This window comes from Nerophis ophidion, linkage group LG05 (assembly GCF_033978795.1).
Source record: "Nerophis ophidion isolate RoL-2023_Sa linkage group LG05, RoL_Noph_v1.0, whole genome shotgun sequence".
NCBI classification, from domain to species: Eukaryota; Metazoa; Chordata; class Actinopteri; order Syngnathiformes; family Syngnathidae; genus Nerophis; species Nerophis ophidion.
This window is the reverse complement of record NC_084615.1, coordinates 51,304,939-51,325,122: the sequence shown is the minus strand read 5'-3', so window position 1 is coordinate 51,325,122 and position 20,184 is coordinate 51,304,939. Positions and strand designations below refer to the sequence as shown.

The 20,184-nt window shown below is 41.4% G+C and overlaps 2 protein-coding genes across 7 annotated transcripts in view; one reads left to right on the top strand and one right to left on the bottom strand.

The window, feature by feature from the left end:
• cdc42bpb (CDC42 binding protein kinase beta (DMPK-like)) overlaps positions 1-12,039 on the bottom strand; it is a 30,546-nt gene extending 18,507 nt beyond the window's left edge. For 2 of the 3 annotated variants that reach the window (XM_061901433.1, XM_061901435.1), the window contains exons 1-5: positions 11,401-12,039; positions 10,339-10,430; positions 9,737-9,820; positions 2,356-2,451; positions 2,133-2,281 (exon numbers count right to left, since the gene is read on the bottom strand). In XM_061901433.1, coding sequence (XP_061757417.1) covers positions 2,133-2,281; positions 2,356-2,451; positions 9,737-9,820; positions 10,339-10,430; positions 11,401-11,569 — 590 coding nt within the window. In that variant the 5' untranslated portion in view covers positions 11,570-12,039. The remainder of the gene's footprint in view (positions 1-2,132; positions 2,282-2,355; positions 2,452-9,736; positions 9,821-10,338; positions 10,431-11,400) is intronic. The other variant, XM_061901436.1, reaches the window with a different exon arrangement.
• LOC133553348 (photoreceptor outer segment membrane glycoprotein 2-like) lies at positions 11,323-19,362 on the top strand. 4 transcript variants are annotated; one of them, XM_061901447.1, is made up of 7 exons: positions 11,323-12,047; positions 12,222-12,348; positions 12,478-13,233; positions 13,339-13,452; positions 13,555-15,943; positions 18,295-18,541; positions 18,867-19,362. In XM_061901447.1, exons 5-7 carry the CDS (start codon positions 15,363-15,365, stop codon positions 19,110-19,112), a joined length of 1,074 nt encoding a protein of 357 aa, XP_061757431.1. In that variant the 5' UTR covers positions 11,323-12,047; positions 12,222-12,348; positions 12,478-13,233; positions 13,339-13,452; positions 13,555-15,362; the 3' UTR covers positions 19,113-19,362. The 4 variants fall into 4 exon arrangements, with proteins under 4 accessions (XP_061757431.1, XP_061757433.1, XP_061757434.1 ...); XM_061901449.1 differs by having other exon boundaries at positions 13,525-15,943; XM_061901450.1 differs by lacking the exon at positions 12,478-13,233.
• Positions 19,363-20,184: the final 822 nt, after the last annotated feature.

The window sequence follows — 20,184 nt, the reverse complement described above, 5'->3', positions numbered from 1 at the left end:
CAAGGCTTTTTTATTAGCGACCAAAAGTTGCGAACTTTATCGTCGATGTTCTCTACTAAATCCTTTCAGCAAAAATATGGCAATATCGCGAAATGATCAAGTATGACACATAGAATGGACCTGCTATCCCCGTTTATTTAAGAAAATCTCATTTTAGTAGGCCTTTAACTTAGAATTTCATGGCTGCAACATGTGCCAAAGTAGTTGGGAAAGGGAATGTTCACCACAGTGTTACATCACCTTTTCTTTTAACAACACTCAATAAACGTTTGGGAACTGAGGAAACTTATTATTGAAGCTTTGAAAGTGGAATTATTTTCCATTCTTGTTTTATGTAGAGCTTCAGTCGTTCAACAGTCTGGGGTCTCCGCTGTCGTATTTTACGCTTCATAATGCACCACACATTTTCGATGGGAGACAGGTCGGGACTGCAGCCAGGCCAGGAAAGTTGTTGTAAAACGTGGCATGGCAGTGTCTTGCTCAAATAAGCAGGGCGTCCATGATAACGTTGCATGGATGACAATATATGTTGCTCCAAAACCTGTATCTACCTTTCAGCATTAATGGTGCTTTCACAGATGTGTAAGTTACCCATGCCTTGGGCACTAATACACCCCCATACCATCAAAGATGCTGGCTTTTGAACTTGGCACCTATAACAATCCGGATGGTTATTTTCCTCTTTGTTCCGGAGAACACCAGGTCCACAGTTTCCAATTACAATTGGTAATGTGGACTCGTCAGACCACAGGACACTTTTCCACTTTGCATCAGTCCATCTTAGATGAGCTCAGGCCCAGCGAAGCGGGCGGCGTTTCTGGGTGCGGTTGATAAATGGGTTTGGCTTTGCATAGTAGAGTTTCAACTTGCACTTACAGATGTAGCGACCAACTGTAGTTACTGACAGTGGTTTTATGAAGTGTTCCTGAGCCCATGTGGTGCTATCCTTTACACACTGATGTCGATTTTTGATGCAGTACCTACCGCCTGAGGGATCAAAGGTCTGTAATATCATCGCTTACGTGCAGTAATTTCTCCAGATTCTCTGAACCATTTGATGATTTTATGGACCGCAGATGGTAAAATCCCTAAATTCCTTGCAATAGCTTGTTGAGAAATGTTGTTTTAAAACTGTTCGACAATTTGCTTACAAAGTGGTGACCCTCGCTCCATCCTTGTTTGTGAATTACTGAGCATTTCATGGAAGCTGTTTTTATACCCAATCATGGCACCCACTTGTTCCCAATTAGCCTGCACACCTGTGGGATGTTCCAAATAAGTGTTTGATGAGCATTCACCAACTTTATCAGTATTTATTGCCACCTTTCCCAGCTTCTTTGTCACGTGTTGCTGGCATCAAATTCTAAAGTTAGTTTATTTGCCCAAATTTTTTTTTAATCAGTTTTAACATCAAATATGTTTTCTTTGTAGCATATTCAACTGAATATGGGTTGAAAATGATTTGCAAATCATTGTATTCCGTTTATATTTACATCTAACACAATTTCCCAACTCATATGGAAACAGGGTTTGTACTTATGTAAGTAGATAACAAGTACTGACATAAGTAAGTACATTACTATTACACAAATAAGTACAAGACAAGTACTGGACACACGTAGGTGAGTGCATTACAAGTACTCACATAAAGAGTACACATAAGTGAGTACATGTCATGTACACACCTATGTAAGTATTTGTCATGTACACACCTATGTGAGTACTTGTCATGTACACACCTATGTGAGTACAAGTGTACATGGCAAGTACTCACATGTGTATGTGAGTACTTGTCATATACACACACACTTATGTGAGTACTTGTCACTAACACACTTTTGTGAGTATTTGTCACGAACACACCTATACTTAAGTGAATGCTTTTCATGTACTTACGTGTGCATTATAATTATGTGAGTACTTGTCTTGTACTTGTGTCAGTACTTTTTAGGTACTTACATGAGAACTTGCATGCACTTACCTATGTTTCCACTAATGTGTGTACTTGTCATGCACTTCTGTATGAGTGTACTTGTCATGTACACAAATATGTGACTAATTGTCATGTACAAACCTAGGTTTGTACAAGACAGGTACTCACATTAGTGTAGTATTTGGGAGTAGTAGGTTACCTGTGGATGTAGTGCTGCTGGTGGATTGAGTAGATAGCGAGCACCATCTCAGCCACATAGAACTTGGCCATGTCCTCTGGCAGGCGATCCTCAAATTTACTGAGCAGCGTCAACAAATCTCCTCCCACGTAGTAATCCATGACAAGGTACTGTACACATGACAGCTCCACTTGTAGAGAGTACACATGGAAATATGTAGTACACATCAACTAATGATACTAACAAGGTAGTTGTCATCCTGGAAAGCAAAGTGCAGCGTAGTGATCCATTGGCTGTCTCCTTTCACCAACACGTCACGTTCCTCACGAAAACACGCCGTCTGCACACACAAGTGATGAACACATCCCGCAGTCACGAAGACAGTAAAACTCATTTGACACATGGGGTGCAACAGAACAGGTAACACTGGCTAAACCTTGATTTTTGCACCACAGTTTCGGTTCATTTCACCACACTTTTTGTGTTTAGAGAGAAAAACTTTTTCCCCTATCAAAAATGTATATTTTGCTTGTGAGCAAAAACTATTTTGCAGTAAACAAGGTAACCTTGTTGGAATAAACACACAAATATATTTTTTAAGTCAACAGTAACTAAGAAGCACTCTCCTATACACATCAGGGCTTCTCACCAGTGGTTTGAAGCACCATCATGCCTTAATGACAAGCAAAATTAACTGAAATAGCTTACCGTACAGTGGTATGTCACCCAACGAGTAATTTGAGATCCGAGCGGTCTCTTTGCTTCTTGTTATGCTAGTTTAAAAGGAGGATTATTTAGAATTGTTTTCTACATTTAAACATTTCCTTGCGGGCTACATAATATGGTGGTGCTTTCTGACCATCTCTTCAGGATGCGCCTTTTTGTGGGCGGTATTATTTACGCACCTCCACTTTGACTGAGTCTTCTCTCCGCCAACTATTTTGTAGATTTTAACACTTCTATATTGAGTCTACTGACAGATACAAGTTAGAACTATACACTACTTTGTATTAGAAATATCAACAGCGGAGGCTGCATGTGCATGTATGCGTCCGCAACAAGAGGATAGAGAAAAAGCTAATTTATTGACTACGTAGGGCGTTATTGGCAGACTCACCCAAAGGACTTTGGGTAAATCTCTAACATATATGTAAACATCCTCTGATGTCACACTTGTGAATGTCAAAAATCCGGCAAATTCCCTAACAGCTCCTTTGGAGGAAGTATGAAAGTAGGCCAGATTGTTTTATAAATATCTCAGCAATGGTTCTATGGTTTGATTTCAGATTTTCAGGATGTATGCAGGTACAAATTGGTAGGTAAAGTTAGTTTAGCGCATTTGGTCCCCTGTTAGTTACGAGCAGGCCTGGAATTTTGTCATTTGGCCATTGCCGTTGTCAACCTTTAGATGGCATAAATGTGAGGGCAGGAAGGTCATTAAAACAATGTAGCTTAAAGGTTAAGGATGATTACATTTTAATATGCATTACTTTCTATTAAATAAATGAGGCTGTTTATTTTACAGAAGTGTTCATTTCTTAATAAATAACATCAATATAATTTTAAATAACATCTGATATGTCATGCTGGATTCAAAGCAGTAAATAAACACAACAGCTCGAGTAAACACAAAGCTGTGGTTTCTTCTGCAGTTGGGACTCTCCTTAACCTCTGTTGTCCCAAGCAAACAGCATTAAACAAACTGTTCTACAGAGACAAACAGTATTAAACAAAGATTTAGCACTAGTTGAACCCATTAACAACTGGTAGACATCTATCAGCTTAGATTTTACTTGGCTCGAACCAGTGACGTGCAGTCAGGGGAGGCAGGTGCCATCATGGAAAGAAAAAAAATGTTAAACGAAAAAATATTAATTACAATTTTATATGTATCCAGTGATTATACTTTATAAAGTTATTTTCCATTTAACTTCACCAGTTTTAGATTATTTTTATTAAAAAAATTGAATTTTCACATTTGCCGTTCAAATACTGAGAAGAGATTTGCGGTGAGTCGCAGCCAGTTAAGCCTAACCATGGATTGCGCAATGACTCAGGTAACTGTTGGCTGCTGTGCAGTGAGACCGTATTGCTATATGAATTATAGTATACATTTCCATAGTTTTGTTAGCTGAGGTATATAATGTACAGTGTATTTCGTCAACAACTGTATGTGTGTAACTTATTTCTTATGCTGGGCAATCATAAAACGGCTGTGAAGACGCACTGTATGAGGCACCTGTTCTCCCGCCTCCTGGTGATAGAGGGTGCTAGTGATCCCAGGGATCATTCTTCTGACAACTCGGCTGCAGAAGAAGTGACAACAAGCAGCAAGAGTGAGCAGCGTGTGTTTATTTTTTTCCTCTCCCCTGGACTTTTAAACACGGATGATTACATATCTAAAATAAAACAGTTTTCCAAACTGGACTTTCCATCGAAGCAGGAAGTAATAATTAAAGGAAGACCAACGCCGGAGCTAAAAGGTTTGCTTCAGACAGTGATCTCCATCAAAACAGAGAGACTTTTAAAGCTAAAGAAAGATAAGGAAGACTTCTATAAACAAGTTATCGATGTTTTTGTTCAAAAGGAGTGGCGCATTGACTTCATTTATAAGTAAAGGTAAGACCATAATAACGTTTTTTTATTAAATGCGCTTTTTGTGTGCTACAGTTTGTATGTGTAAAGAATGCTGGTATGAGCTTTTAAACATAACCTGTTAACTTCTGCCAATCAAATGGTGAATAAGATACTTTGTAGAGTTCATATGTTTGTAAATCTGACTGTGATGAAGTCAGTGCCTCACCAGCCATGAACCTCATTGCACGTCACTGGCTAGAACAATGCAGATATACAAGCTCACAGTGTCACTTTGTGCCCCATTACAAACTTGTACACCTGCTGTTTTTTAAGATAAAAATTAAAGTGTTTGAAACTAACCTACAGTATATTCAAAATAAAACCCAGGCTGGAGCGTTCCTTTTGCCCATGATAAGAACACCTCCAGTCATAGTAAATTCAAACAGAACTCACACTTTGGCCAAATGCAATAACATGTTGGGGCTTTATATTATTTAATGCAAAGTCACAAGTGCTTTTTATACGGTTTTCATTCAGGTTAAACTAGCGTGGTCGAGTGGTTTAAAGAAAACTGCAAAATCCGCAAACATAGTCGCGTCACCACTTCTTTCAGTGTGCTGGTTTTGAGTGGTCGGAAGACGTTCGCACAGCCGGATTGCAGGCTGCAGCGTGCAGTAGTTCACATGTGAGCAACATCAAACGTACTCACTGTGGCCATACCCACGTCACACCTGACCCAAACCTGACTTAACAGAAAAATGTGTTTATAATGAGCTATGTACTAGTATTGTATGTCTGGGTGGGGGTCCTACTTTAGAAATAATTTGTACCACTTTCAGATATCACATTTAGTTCCCCTTAAAACATTCTCATGTTGCACAATGAGCTGTAAGCAAGGGATTAAGTGTACATTCCTATAACTTTGTCTGTAAAATACATATATTTTTTAGAATTTATGTAATCTCGTAACAGCATTTCATGATTAATATCTATAAATTAACATTCTTAATAAATGACAGTTGAATAAGCACACATCTAATTGAGGTATCATAGTGCAACGACATGGAATTTACACTTTGTGTGGTGTTTGAGTAATTCGACTTTTTGTGTGGCCATTAACGCATCAGTGGCTAAGTGCCATGAGTGCGTGTGTTGGTGCAAGTGAGAAAGAGCGAGCGGTGGCTCTTTATAAGACAGGTGGCAAAAAGTTGTTTTTGGCCTGGTTTGTAAGGCTGGAAATGACCAGTTTTTCGAGATAGAAGTTATTTTTTACTAATGTTTTTGCTGCGATAACGGCCAAATAAAAAACAGTTTTGCGCAATAAAGTGATTGATGGAATTCCTGTCCTGTTTAAAGTGTCTGTTGTGACTACTTGTATTCACTTGTCACTCAGAGTTAAATTGCAAAATCCTACAGAACAAATCTAATAAAGAGTTGATACGTTGTTACACAATGTTGTCCCTGCTTTGTTTATACAAGAATAAAAGCGATCAATAAAAAATGTATATATTGTTCACACTGTAATCCCTACTTTTTTTACACAAGAAACAACCCTGATTAAAAGGAGTTAATATATTGTTAAACAATATTGTTTCTGCTTCATCTACAAACTCTGTTTCCATATGAGTTGGGAAATTGTGTTAGATGTAAATATAAACGGAATACAATGATTTGCAAATCATTTTCAACTCATATTCAGTTGAATATGCTACAAGGACAACATATTTGATGTTCAAACTGATAAACATTTTTTTGTTTGCAAATAATCATTAACTTTAGAATTTGATGCCAGCAACACGTGACAAAGAAGCTGGGAAAGGTGGCAATAAATACTGATAAAGTTGAGGAATGCTCATCAAACACTTATTTGGAACATCCCACAGGTGTGCAGGCTAATTGGGACGAGGTGGGTGCCATGATTGGGTATAAAAGCAGCTTCCAGGAAATGCTCTGTAATTCACAAACAAGGATGGGGCGAGGGTCACCACTTTGTAAGCAAATTGTCGAAAAGTTTTAAGAACAACATTTCTCAACGAGCTATTGTAAGGAATTTTGGGATTTTCCATCTACGGTCCGTAAAATCATCAAAAGGTTTAGAGAATCTGGAGAAATTACTGCACGTAACGATTATATTACAGACCCTTGATCTCTCAGGCGGTACTGCATCAAAAACCGACATCAGTGTGTAAAGGATATCACCACATGGGCTCAGGAACACTTCATAAAACCACTGTCAGTAACTACAGTTGGTCGCTCCATCTGTAAGTGCAAGTTGAAACTCTACTATGCAGAGCCAAACCCATTTATCAACAGCACCCAGAAACGCCGCCTGCTTCGCTGGGCCTGAGCTCATCTAAGATGGACTGATGCAAAGTGGAAAAGTGTCATGTGGTCTGACAAGTCCACATTTCCAAATATATTTGGAAATTGTGGACGTGGTGTCCTCCGGAACAAAGAGGAAAATAACCATCCGGATTGTTATAGGTGCAAAGTTCAAAAGCCAGCATCTGTGATGGTATGGGGGTGTATTCGTGCCCAAGGCATGGGTAACTTACGCATCTGTGAAGGCACCATTAATGCTGAAAGGTACATACAGGTTTCGGAGCAACATATGTTGTCATCCAAGCAACGTTATCATGGACGCCCCTGCTTATTTCAGTAAGACAATGCCAAGCCACGTGTTTCAACAGCGTGGCTTCGTAGTAAAAGAGTGTGGGTACTTTCCTGACCCGCCTGCAGTCCAGACCTGTCTCCCATCGAAAATGTGTGGCGCATTATGAAGCGTAAAATACGACAGCGTAGACCCCGAACTGTTGAACGACTAAATCTCTACATAAAATAAGAATGTGAAAAATTCCGCTTTCAAAGCTTCAACAATAAGTTTCCTCAGTTCCCAAACGTTTATTGAGTGTTGTTAAAACAAAAAGTGATTTAACACAGTGATGAACATGCCCTTTCCCAACTGCTTTGGCACGTGTTGCAGCCATGAAAATCTAAGTTAATGATTTGCAAAAAAAAATTAATTTTATGAGTTTGAACATCAAATATATTGTCTTTGTAGTACATTCCACTGAATATGGGTTGAAAATGATTCGCAAATCATTGTATTCCGTTTATATTTACATCTAACACAATTTCCCAACTCATATGGAAACGGGGTTTGTACACAAGAAACAAAATTGAACAAAAGAGTTGATATATTGTCAAACGCTGTTCTTGCTTCATTTACACAAGAAACTGTTGTGAGTAATAAACAGTTAATGTATTGTTACACACTTGTTCATGTTTCATTTACACAACATACAGCAATTGTTAAAAATAACGAGTTAATACAGTTGCAAGAAACAGTATGTAAACCCTTTGGGATTACTTGTATTTTTGCATAAATAGGCCATAAAACGTGTTCTGATCTTCATCCAAGTCACAACAATAGACAAACACAGTCTGCTTAAACTAATACTGCACAAAAAGGTCATGTTCTCGTTTTCATTGTAAACAACTTGTAAACATTGATAGTGCAAGGTGAAAAAAAGCGCTCTCTGAAAACCTACGATAAGTAGTTGTTGACTTACATGAAGCTGGAAAGGGTTACAAAAGTATATTTAAAAGCTTTGATGTTAATGTGTCCACGGTAAGACAGACCGTCTACAAATGGAGAAAGTTCAGCACTGTTGCTACTGTCCCTAGGCGTGGTCATCCTGTAAAGATGACCTCAAGAGCACAGCGCAGAATGCTCACTGAAGGGAAAACTAATCGTAGAGTGTCAGATAAAGACTGCTTGGACTTGCTGGCATTTTGTTGACCAGTCAACAATAAGGAAAACATGAAACAAGACTGAACTTCATGGAGGGACACTACGGAAGAAGCCACTGCTGCTAAAGAAAAACATTGCAGCATGTTTGCAGTTTGCAAAAGAGCCCCTAGATGTTCCACAGCACTACTGGAAAAACAATTCTGTGGACAAATAAAACCAAAATTTAGATGTTCGTAAAAAACACACAACACTATGCATGGATGGAAAAAGAGGCACAGCCCACCAAGATCAAAACCTCCCTCAACGGTGAAATATGTTGGAAGGAACATCATGGTCTGGGGTTGCATTGTTGTCTCAGGGCCTGGACGGATTGGTGTCTTCGACAGAAAAATTATTTCACGAATGTATCAAGACATTTTGCAGGAAAACTTAAGAACATCTGTCTGCCAACTGAAGCTCAAGAGAGGATGGGTGATGCAACAGGACAATGACCCAAGCGTAAAAGTAAATCAACAATAGAATGGCTTAAACAGAAGAAAATACACCTTCTGGAGTGGCCCAGTCAGACTCCTGACCTCAACCCAATTGAGATGATGTGGCATGACCTCACACCTAGCATATTGCTGAACTGAAACTGTTTTGTAAATAGGAATGGTCCAAAATTCATCCTGACTGTGCAGGTCTGATCTGTAACTACAGGAAACGTTTGGTTGATGTTTTTGTTGCCAAGCTTGGGTCAACCAGTTATTAAATTCAAAGGTTCACATACTTTTTCCACTTTGCATTTTTTTTTATTGTTGTAAACTTTTATTCGTAGATTGCGCAGTAAAGTACATATTCCGTACAATTGACCACTAAATGGTAACACCCAAGTAAGTTTTTCAACTTGTTTAAGTCGGGGTCCCCGGTAATCAATTCATGGGGAATGTTTATATTTTATAATCAATAAAAAATGAGAACATAATTTGTTTGTGTAGTATTAGATGAAGCAGACTGTTTTTGTTTATTGTTGTGACTGAGTTTAAAATCAGAGCGCATTTTATGCCCAATTTATGCAAAAATCCAAGTAATCCCAAAGGGGTCAGATATTTTTTCTTGCAACTGTATATTGATCCTGCTTCATTTACACAAGAAACTATTTGATCACTAAATAGTTAATATATTGTTAAATATCATTCCTGTTTCATTTACACAAGATACAAAACTGTTGGATCAATAAAGAATTAATATATTGTCTCACGTTGTATTGTGCATGCTTCATTTACACAAGACAAAAAAATACATGTGACTTTACCTCTGCTCGCTTTAACATCTCCCACTTGTTGAGAATCTTCATGGCATAAACTCTTTCTGTGTGCTTCATCTTCACCACGGCAACCTGGGAAAGAGGGCCGAGAGACATTAACACCACAGACACAGCAGAAGGGGATCAAGATAAGGACATGAAAAGAGTTGGAGAGAAGTAGTTTATGGAAGTTTTTGGCCTTTTAGCAATTGTGTATAATACACCTGAACTACCAATGATGCGTCACACAGTTGAGAGTCCTTGTTAATAGTCAGTAGTGTTGTTCATGTCCTGAGGCAATAAAAAGGTGTGGCTGAGACACACCCTCTCAAAGGTATGTACATCAAGTACACACTCAGTCAAATAGCTTTGTTTTGATTGGCTGATGCAAAAAGGTGCATTGTGGTGAAGTTGTCTAGTCAGTAACAACCACAAACTAGACTGCATTGCTGCCCTTTCAGCTTGGAAAACATGGATATGACTAAGACTTCAGCCACAGAGGAAGAAGACAGGAAACTCCAAGCTACAAACAGGAAATGCACTGGGAACGCTTCCTGTTGCGCAAGAAGCGACCTAACTTACAAAGGTGGAGACAAACAAGCAGTGTTTACCTCGCCGAAAGCTCCTCGTCCAATCACCTTCAACATCTCAAAATCGTCTCTGTGCAGTCGCATGTCTTTGACGGCGGATGTGAAGGGTGCAACTGCACTCACACACACACACACACACACGTTCTCATTGAGGTTATCATACATTTTAATCTCGTGAATAAACAAATACTCAACAAGTTACACTTGAAATAATCATCAATGCTCTTCAAGGAGAACCTCTGAAGAACTCGAGAAGGTCTAATGCAGTGGTTCTAAACCTGGGTTCGATCGAACCCTAGGGGTTCGGTGAGTCGGCCTCAGGGGTTCGGCAGAGGTCAAAACACACCCGACTCATCGTCTCAATAAAAACTTCTCCCTATCGGCGTATTACGGATACGGCAACAGCAGAAGTCACACTGATTTGCAGGTGTGTAATTTGTTGTGAGTTTATGCAATCTAGTGTGAGTTTAGTGTCGGTTTTGTTTTTTGAACAAGGTGATGTTCATGCACGGTTCATTTTGTGCACCAGTAAAAAAACATGGTAACACTTTAGTATGGAGAACATATTCACCATTAATTAGTTGCTTATTAACACGCAAATTAGTAACATATTGGCTTTTAACTAGTCATTATTAAGTACTTATTAATGCTTTATTCAGCATGGCCTCATTATAACCCTAACCCTCTAACCCTAACCAAATAACTCCAAATTAAGTCTTTGATACATTGAATATGTTCCCCTAGTGTCCAAAAACCTCTAAATTAAGTTTTTGTTACTAAGACTATGTTCTCAATACTAAAGTGTTACCAAAAACACATAACTTTGTCTAGAATTTGCAAAAAAAAAAACATTTTATTTTTCACTAGGAAGGGTTCGGTGAATGTGCATATGAAACTAACGGGGTTCGGTACCTCCAACAAGGTTAAGAACCACTGGTCTAATGTCTAAGTGAGCCCCGCCCCCGGTTTAAAAAGTGTGAACCTCCAGGAGGCTTCAAAGAACTTTCCCCAAGTAGCCTGGAACGTTTTAAAGCCGACGAGCTTGGTTCCGATGGAGGTGACAACAAAGCTGGTGGATCTTACCCCACTCCAGGAAGTCGGTGACGTGCTTCTCCCTCCTGAGGGAACAGTTGGAGCACTCGCTGTGCACGCAGATGAGAAGGTCCAGCAGGGTCTCCACGCTCAAACATTCCGACATCTTGCGCTCCAGCAGCATCTCCTCGAGCCGCTTCAGGCGGACTTGGGCGGACATTCTCACGCCTTTAAGCCTCCTTTTTAGGCTCTCGTTCGCTGCTAAGCTCCGCTAGCCGCCTTCTCCCTAGCTTCGCGAAAACATTCCCGACAGTGCGGCGTCTTCGTGGCTCACCAACGGTACCGTCAGTCCGTCGTGTGTCGACCTGTTCAACCGACGGGCCCGCGCCGGAGTGTGCTTTAATCCCACCACAAATCTGGACTTTTCCTTGCCCCGATGTCGCCTCACGTTAGCCGCCGCTGCTGCATGTTGGCCAGCGGCCTAAAAGCTCGGGACCCCGCCCGGCTCCAACGGGACCGAGTCACTTAAGTCGACAGCGCCCCTGGACACCGCGGGAGAGCGTGCTGGTCGGTTTAGGTCCGTTTTTTTCGGTGCTTTCCAGGCGGACCACCGGTGTGGTTGATCAGCGGGAATATGGCTGAATCCAGGACGACTTGGCTCCTCCAGGACAAGATGACGATACTTCAAACCACTTCCGGTACGGGAGACTTTCACAACAAAAGACGTTAGACACTGATCCTCAAAAAAGTTTATCAGGGAATTTGCTTCATTTCTTTTCCATATTGACATCATACAACTTAAACAATACATTTTCATCTATAAAACTTTGGCTACAATATACAGGAATACATATATATGCTTTTGTTTTCAGATAAGAAGCAACGACTCCCGGAAATTGGCCCCTGTGAACGACAAATTTTGATGAATCAAACTGGAAGCCCCGCCTTCTCTTTTTTTTGTTTTTAATGTTTATTTATACATTTCAACAATTACAAACAGTAAGTCAAACAACAATATAAAACATTATCAAACATTATGAAAACAGTCCAAAACAGCGCCAGAGGGCAAGCACCGCCTTCTCTGCCGGAAACGCTATAGTTACGTGACGTCATATCATGGGCCCACAGGAGCCAGGAGGGGACGAGAACAGACGCGTGTGTCGTCACGGTGGTGACGTCATCCGACCGCTCAGCTGGCAACAAACGGCTTTTGACAACTGATAAACAGTAAATGGTCACAATTCACAGACAGAAAAACAAAAGTTTCTTGTGAACCTCTTCATTTCATTTCTGGCTGTCCTGGATGTGAGAATAACAACAATATCAGATAACTTCAAAGGGGTAGAATGAAAGATAAAAGGAGATCAAACACATCTCCATTTCGATTGTTACAGGACATAATGCAAATCAACCAGCTTTGACAGGGCCTCTATTTTTGTTCTTGTTTGTCATCTAGTGGCCACTCAGCAGAACTACATGTGTCATCATGGCGGACGAGAAAGTAAACAACACAAAAAAGAAGAGCAGCACAGACAAACAAAAACGTTTCTCAGAAACACTTAGCGCACGCACGAACAGATTGGAAATATCAATTATTTATCCAAACCACAAAATCTGAGTTTTTCGTAACTTCCTGAAAAAAAACACACACACAAAACACTTCTAACTTTCTGTAAGAACAAAAAAACTTTCTGGTTTAATTCTTTAGGCAGCACGGTGGGCGTGGCCATGCTGAAGCAGGTGGAGCCTGGAGATTTGGTAGCTTCTTGTGAGGCTGATTAGCATTAAGAAGATTTGGAGCACATGACGGCTGCTGAACTTCTACTCAGATTTAGTATTTGCTCCTTAGTCCCGTCGTGAAGACCGGTGTTCTGCTGCTGGACGGTAAACATTTTGTGTGGTAGAGCAGCTCTCCATCATTGTGACCTGCATGCTTTTATACTTGTCTTTTTATAGTTGCCATGGTAACCCCTACCTTTAATGTTTTAGGGACCTTTCAACTGACGTTCTCTACAGGAACAGATCTTCCAGCTCAACAACCATGAAAATAAATGTGAGCTGAAGACAATATTGGCAGGAAAATTGGACATGATACCTTTAGAGGTGATTGTTTGGAAAATGTATTCTGATCATTTACTATTATATTTACAATTCAATTATTTACTTTTTGACCAGCCAAACTTTCCCTTTCTCTCTCTAACATAGGCCACATCCTGCTTGCGTGACGAAACATCACCTTGAAACACTTGTTAAGCTTCTTAGGAGAGGAGCAAACACCACACCTTTGCTACAGATGGACATATGACGTTCTTGTATCATGTATGACCTCGCTCACGTATGACCTCGCTCACGTATGACCTCGCTCACGTATGACCTTGCTCACATATGACCTCGCTCACGTATGACCTCGCTCAGGTATGACCTAGCTTACGTATGACGCCCAAGTACAACGCATGACGCTCAAATTTGATGCTTAAGTATAAAACATCAGTATGATGCATAAATATAACACATAAGTATAACCTATGATGCTTAAGTATGATGTATGACGCTCATTTACAACTAATGCTTAAATGTTATGCCTACGTATGTGGCTTAAGTGTGATGCTCAAATGGTAAATGGTACATGGTTGTACTTGTATAGCGCTTTTCTACCCCTTTTTAAGGAGCCCAAAGTGCTTTGACAGTATTTCCACATTCACCCATTTACACACTGATGGCGGGAGCTGCCATGCAAGGCGCTAACAAGTCAAGTATAATGTATGATGTTTAAGTGTAATGTATGATGCTCAAGTATGGCACTTAAGTATGGCACTTAAGTATAACGAATGACACATAAGTATAATGAATGGCGCTCAAGTATAACATATGACGCTCAGTTACAACGTATGATGCTAAAGCATAATGTGACACTCAAGTGTAACGTCTGACGCTCAAGTATGACGCGTAAGTGTAATGTATGATGCTCAAGTATGGTGCTTAAGTATAACGTATGACACTTAAGTATGATGCTTAAGTTTAATATGACACTCAAGTATACTGTATGACACTTGAGCATAACGGTATGCTGCTCAAGTATAGTGCATGACACTTTAAGGGGCTGTTTGCAACTTGCTCACAGTTACATTTTTCAAGGTAAAAAACATAACAAGAACAACATTGGCTAACTTGTGTCACCATTAGTGGTTTACAAGCACATGTTTGTTTTACAAATGTCTATGGTTTTCTCAATTACTAAGTATATGTAATAAAAAAAAGAGAAAATATGTTGTATTTACGGCAGTCACTCACCATGTCTCGTCAAGAAGTACTCGCAGAAAGTGCGTGCACACATACTTAAACAGTCCAATAGAAGCAACTAATAATTTGAAGTTATGTTGTTATGATAAAATATACATTCATTGACCACTAACGCTAGCTATCCAAATTGCATTTATTAGCTAAAATCAGCCAAAGCAAATGCGCGTGCATGTGTTACGTACGCATGGAATTAAGTCATTACATACGAGGAGTGTGTAAAATACATTGGAAAGTTAGCGCCTCTAGGCATCTGTGTAAATGTTGCAAACAGCCCCTTTTAAGTATAACATATGATGCTCAAGTATGACACTTAAGTATCACGCTCAAATATAAGGTAATGACGCTCAAGTGTAGTGTATGACGCTCAAGTATAACATATGATGCTCACGTATGACACTCAAGTATAACATATGATGCTTAAATATACCATATGATGCTCACGTATGAAGCTCACAGATGGAGGTTACTCACTGTTGTAGTTTTATGTTGGAAGTTGAATCAATTATGATCAGCTGGGTGGAGCTAACAATACTAAGGTGGAATTTGATTGGAGCAGACAGTCTGCCAAAAACCACCCCATCGTGCCCTCGACTTACAAACTGATGATGCTGTTGCTGAGTTGCAAGGTTCCCTGTCAGAGAACCAAGATGGATGCCAGAACAGCGTGTGGCTGCTGGGCCCGCTGGTGACTGTGCACATGTGATCCAAACATCATGGCGGTCTGCAAAGTGACCTTCAGCAAGGCAGAGAGAGAGAAGCTCGCTGAGATCCTCTGCTTGCTGAACTGGGTTTCGGTTGTGACCGGCGCTGCCCTCTTTTGGGTGGGCTTGTTCCTGAAAGTGGAGCTCCAAAAATGGCAGGAAGTGATGTCGGACCAAGACGTCTTCCATGTACCACACATTTTGATCGCCACGGGCCTGGCGGCCTGCGGCATTAACTTCCTGGGTGGCAAGATCTGTCTGGACTGTGCTAACAGCAAGAAGTTCTTGCGCTGGAAGCTGGTCATGATGCCCTATGTGGCCTGCACCTTCTTCTTCACATTCTGCGTCCTGGTGGGGGCGCTAATGTGCTACAGTGTGGGCGACCAGCTGCAGGAGTCGCTCTTCCTGGGACTGCGGCACGCCATGCGCCACTACAAGGACACTGACACACCTGGTCGCTGCTATCTGAAGAACACCCTGGACTTGCTCCAGATCCAGTTCCAGTGCTGCGGAAACTCAGGATACCGGGACTGGTTTCAGGTCCAGTGGATCAGTAACCGCTACCTGAATATGAGCAGCAGCAGCGTAAGAAAGTAAGCAGCGCTCACTGGTCCATATTTGTTCTCATTTGTCCATCTTTGTCCTCATTGGCCCATCGTCATTCTCATTGGTGTACTTTTGTCAAATTTTCTTTTGTGTGTCTTCGTCCGCATTGATCTCTCTTTGTCCTCATCTGTCCCTCTTTGTATTCATTGGTCCGTCTTTGTCCTCAATGGTCCTTTCTTTGTCTTGCTGGTCCCTCTTTGTCATCATTGGTCCTTCTGTGTAATCATTTGTCCTCATTGGCCCATCTTTTTCCTCATTAGTCCTTCTGTGTCATCATTGGTCCCTTTTTGTCCTCATTGGCCCATATTTGTCCTCATTTATCCCTCGTTGTCCTCATTGGTCCCTCTTTGTGATCATTGGTCGATCTTCATCCTTATTGGTCCATCTTCGTCCTCTTTGTCCTCATGATTCCATCTTCATTCTTACTGGTCCATCATCATCCTCATTGGTCCCTCTTTGTCCTCACTGCTCCATCTTTGGCCCAATTGGTTTCTCGTCATCCTCTCTGGTCCATCTTTTTTTCATTGTTTCTTTTTCATCATCTTCATTGGTCCCTCTTCGTCATCCTCGTTGTCCCTCTTTCTTGTTCTCACAACGTCCCTCTAAATCTCGTACCATCTCATGTGTCTCATATGGGCTGGTATAATAATAAACTGCCTCGAGTCTTGTTTTCACTCTTTATTTGTACTTCTTTGTCATCTTTGGTTCCTCTTTGTCGTTACTGGTCGCTCTTCATCATTCGCAATGGTCCCTCTCCGTCCTTATTAATCTTTCTTTGTCATCCTTATTGGTCCATCTGTGTTTATCCAGCATTGTCCTTACTGGTCCATCTTTGTCCTCATCGGTTTTTCTTCATTGGTCTTTCTTTGTTGTTTTCATTGGTTCCTCATTGGTCTCAGTTCGCCGTCCTCACTAGTCCATCTTTGTCCTCATTGGTTCTTTTTCGTCGTCCTCATTGGTCCCTCTTGTACATCCTCATTAGTCCCTTCTTGTTGTTTTCACAATGTCTCTCCACATTTCATGCCATCTTATGTGCCTCATATGCCCTGGTATGATAAATAATTGTCAGTCTTTATTTGTCCCTCGTTGTCATCATCATTCCTCTTTGTCGTCATTGGTTTTTCTTTGTCGTCCTCATTGGTCCATCTTTGTCATCTTCATAGTTCTTCTTTGTTCTCATTGTTCTTCTTCGTCCTCATTGGTCCCTCTTTGTTATAACTAATCCCCCTTTGTTCTCTTTAATCCATCTTCAACCTTATTGGTCCAGCTTCATCTTCATTTGTCGAGCTTTGTCCTTACTGGTCCATCTTCGTCCTCATTGGTTCCTCTTTGTTGTCCTCATTGGTCTTTCTTTATTGTCCTCATCGATCTTTCTTTGCTGTCCTAATTTGGTCCCTCTTCATTGTCCTTGTTGTTTCCTCATTGATCTCTGTTCGCCATCATCATTGGTCCCTCTTTGTCCAAATTATTCAATATTTGTCCTCATTGGTCTATCTTTGTCCACGTTGGTTCTACTTCGTCGTCCTCATTGATCCCGCTTGTACATCCTCATTAGTCATTTTCACAAGGTCCGTCTAAATAGCGTGCCATCTTATGTGTCTCATAGGTCCTGGTACGATAATAAAGTTTCACTATTTGTCTCTCTTTGTCATCATTGGTTCCTATTTGTCCTCATTGGTTGCTCTTCATCATCCTCATTGGGCCCTCTTTGTCCTTATTGATCTTTTTTGTTTTCCTTTATTGGTCCAGCTTTGTCATCCTTATAGTTCCTCTGCGTTCTCATTGTTCTCCTTTTTTCTCATTGGTCCCTCTTCCTACTCACTGATCCCTTCTTTGTCCTCATTAGTCCATCTTCGTCCTTATTGGTCCCTCTTTGTCGTCCTCATTGGTCTTTCTTCATTGCCCTCTTTGGTTCCTATTCGTCCTCTTTGGTCCCTCTTCACTGCAAACATTGGTCCGTTCTTTGTCTTCATAGTCGATCTTTGTCCTTATTTGTTCGTTTCCGTTGTCATTGGTCCCTCTTCGTTGTCCTCATTCGTCCAACTTCATCCTTATTGGCCCATCATCATCCTCATTGGTTCCTCTTTGTCCTCACTGGTCCATCTTTGTCCTCATTGGTCCCTCATCATCGTCCTTATTGGTCGCTCTTCGTCGTCCTCGTTAGTCCCTCTAAATGTTCTGGTGTGATAGTAAAGTTCCTTTAATCCTCTTTTCTTTCTTTATTTGTTCCTTTTTGTCATCATTGGTTCCTCTTTGTCCTTATTAGTCGCTCTTTATCATTCTAATGTGTCTCTCTTCGTCCTCATTGGTCCCTCATCTTGTTTCTCGTACCTTGCAGACGTCTAAGGAGTAATGTGGAAGGGAAGTACTTAATGGACGGTGTTCCGTTCAGCTGTTGCAGTACTTTCTCTCCTCGCCCGTGCATCCAACAGCAGGTCAGCAACAGCTCTGCCCACTTCAACTACGGCCCACAGAGTCAGCAACAGAACCTGTGGGGAGGGGGCTGCCGGCAAGCCTTGCTGGACCACTATACCGGCATCATGCAGTCCATAGGCGTCGGCGTGCTGCTCATCTGGTTATTTGAGGTACTCCGTCACCATGTGACCCTTCAAGATGGCGGACAGCTCATCTTAAATACTTAGCATATTTCCTGGATGACACAATGTAGCAATGACTGTTAATCATTAGATTTACTCGTGCTATGCTAACATATAGAGGCAGTACTACACTACTCCCATGCAAACAGGAAACCGGAAGTTGTGTGTCAGTTTACAGGTTGGATACAGAAATAAACAAACGTCATTGTGATTGTTACAGGAAGTGATTTGTCCTTGTTGTTATTCTCGGGATGACCACTAGAAGCCACTGAAACACTTTCAGTCCACACTCACTTATTTTTCCTCTTGCCAGCTTTTGGTTCTGACTGGGGTCCGTTTCCTGCAGACGGCCATGGAAAATGTTCTCCTTCAGGAGGATTCCAACTCGGAGGTGGCTGGCTGGATTCTGGAGAATAGCCTGGCAGAAACAGCCAGATCCAATATAAAGATAATCAAAAGCTTGGGGAAGTGTTACCAGGTGGACGACGACCCCAACCTGAATGTCTCTACGGGGTCGCCGTCTGCCTTTCAGGGCCAGATGCCAGGTGGACCGACATGAAGTGGACCCCGGAGAGATCTACAACTGACCTCCGACCCTTCCATGAAGCAGCCAAATGGTCGAATGGATCGAGTCAAACACAAGTGACCTTGTAACCTCTTTGACAATGATATCGCTCACCTGCTCGTCGGTCAATTATTTTCATCCATTTATCTTAGCCTAGTTTAAGCCAACCTTTTTTGTTGAAAAAACATTGTGAATGTAACTCATATGTCATTTCCCTGCAAATAAAAAATGCCGATTGTGATTCATGATGCTGATTGGCTTTCTTTATCCGCTAGATGGAGACATGCTCCCCACATATTTGATCAAAGATCTAGAACTAATATTGCGTTGGCTTTCACGTTTCGTTTCCGTTCACCTGCATGGTGGCCATTAGCAGCATTACAGCTTCTCCTGCAGCAACCTATCAATGACTCTCCTGTTGTCCTGGTAACGGTCACGTGGTATTCTCTGTCCCAGATTACTCCCCCCCCCCCCCCCCCCCACACACACACACTCACACACATGCGCGCAAACACCTTCTTTATCCTGTGAAAGGCCGCCCCCTTTTTGTCTCGGCTGCTCTTTGTCCTTGTGTCCTCCTTCCTCACATCCTCCCTCCGTCTTTCCTTGACTCCTTCCACTACCCAATCGCGTGTGTGTGTGTGTGTGTGTGTGTGCGTGTGTGCGCGTGTGAATGTGTGTGTGTGCGCGCACGTGCGTGCATGCGCGTCACCGTGCCTGTATGCGCGCCCGCGCCGGTGAGCTGCTAGCGGGTTGTCATGGTGACAGATGAAAAGAGGTCAGACCGATGCTGTCTAAATGTCCCACAATGCACCTGTGACAGTCTGTTACACAACACAGAAGTAACCAATCAGAACAGAGGAGATGGTGACACCTTGGTACTGTGACTACACACAATAATTTTTCATCATCATCCTCCTGTGCCTCCTCCTGTGTCCTTCACTGTGGACAAACTTCTTCGTCTTCCTCCCCCTCCCAAAGAAGCTTAGGTCTTTTATTGTCCCAAACAGACTATTAGCAGCATATTAAGTCACTCTTATGTAACACACACACACACACACACACA

Coding starts and splice junctions, on each gene's coding strand:
- LOC133553348 (XM_061901450.1), top strand. CDS start 15,363: ATGGCGGTCTGCAAAGTGACCTTCAGCAAGGCAGAGAGAGAGAAGCTC. Junction 15,944..18,294: donor AGCAGCAGCAGCGTAAGAAA/GTAAGCAGCGCT, acceptor CGTACCTTGCAG/ACGTCTAAGGAGTAATGTGG. Junction 18,542..18,866: donor TGCTCATCTGGTTATTTGAG/GTACTCCGTCAC, acceptor TCCTCTTGCCAG/CTTTTGGTTCTGACTGGGGT.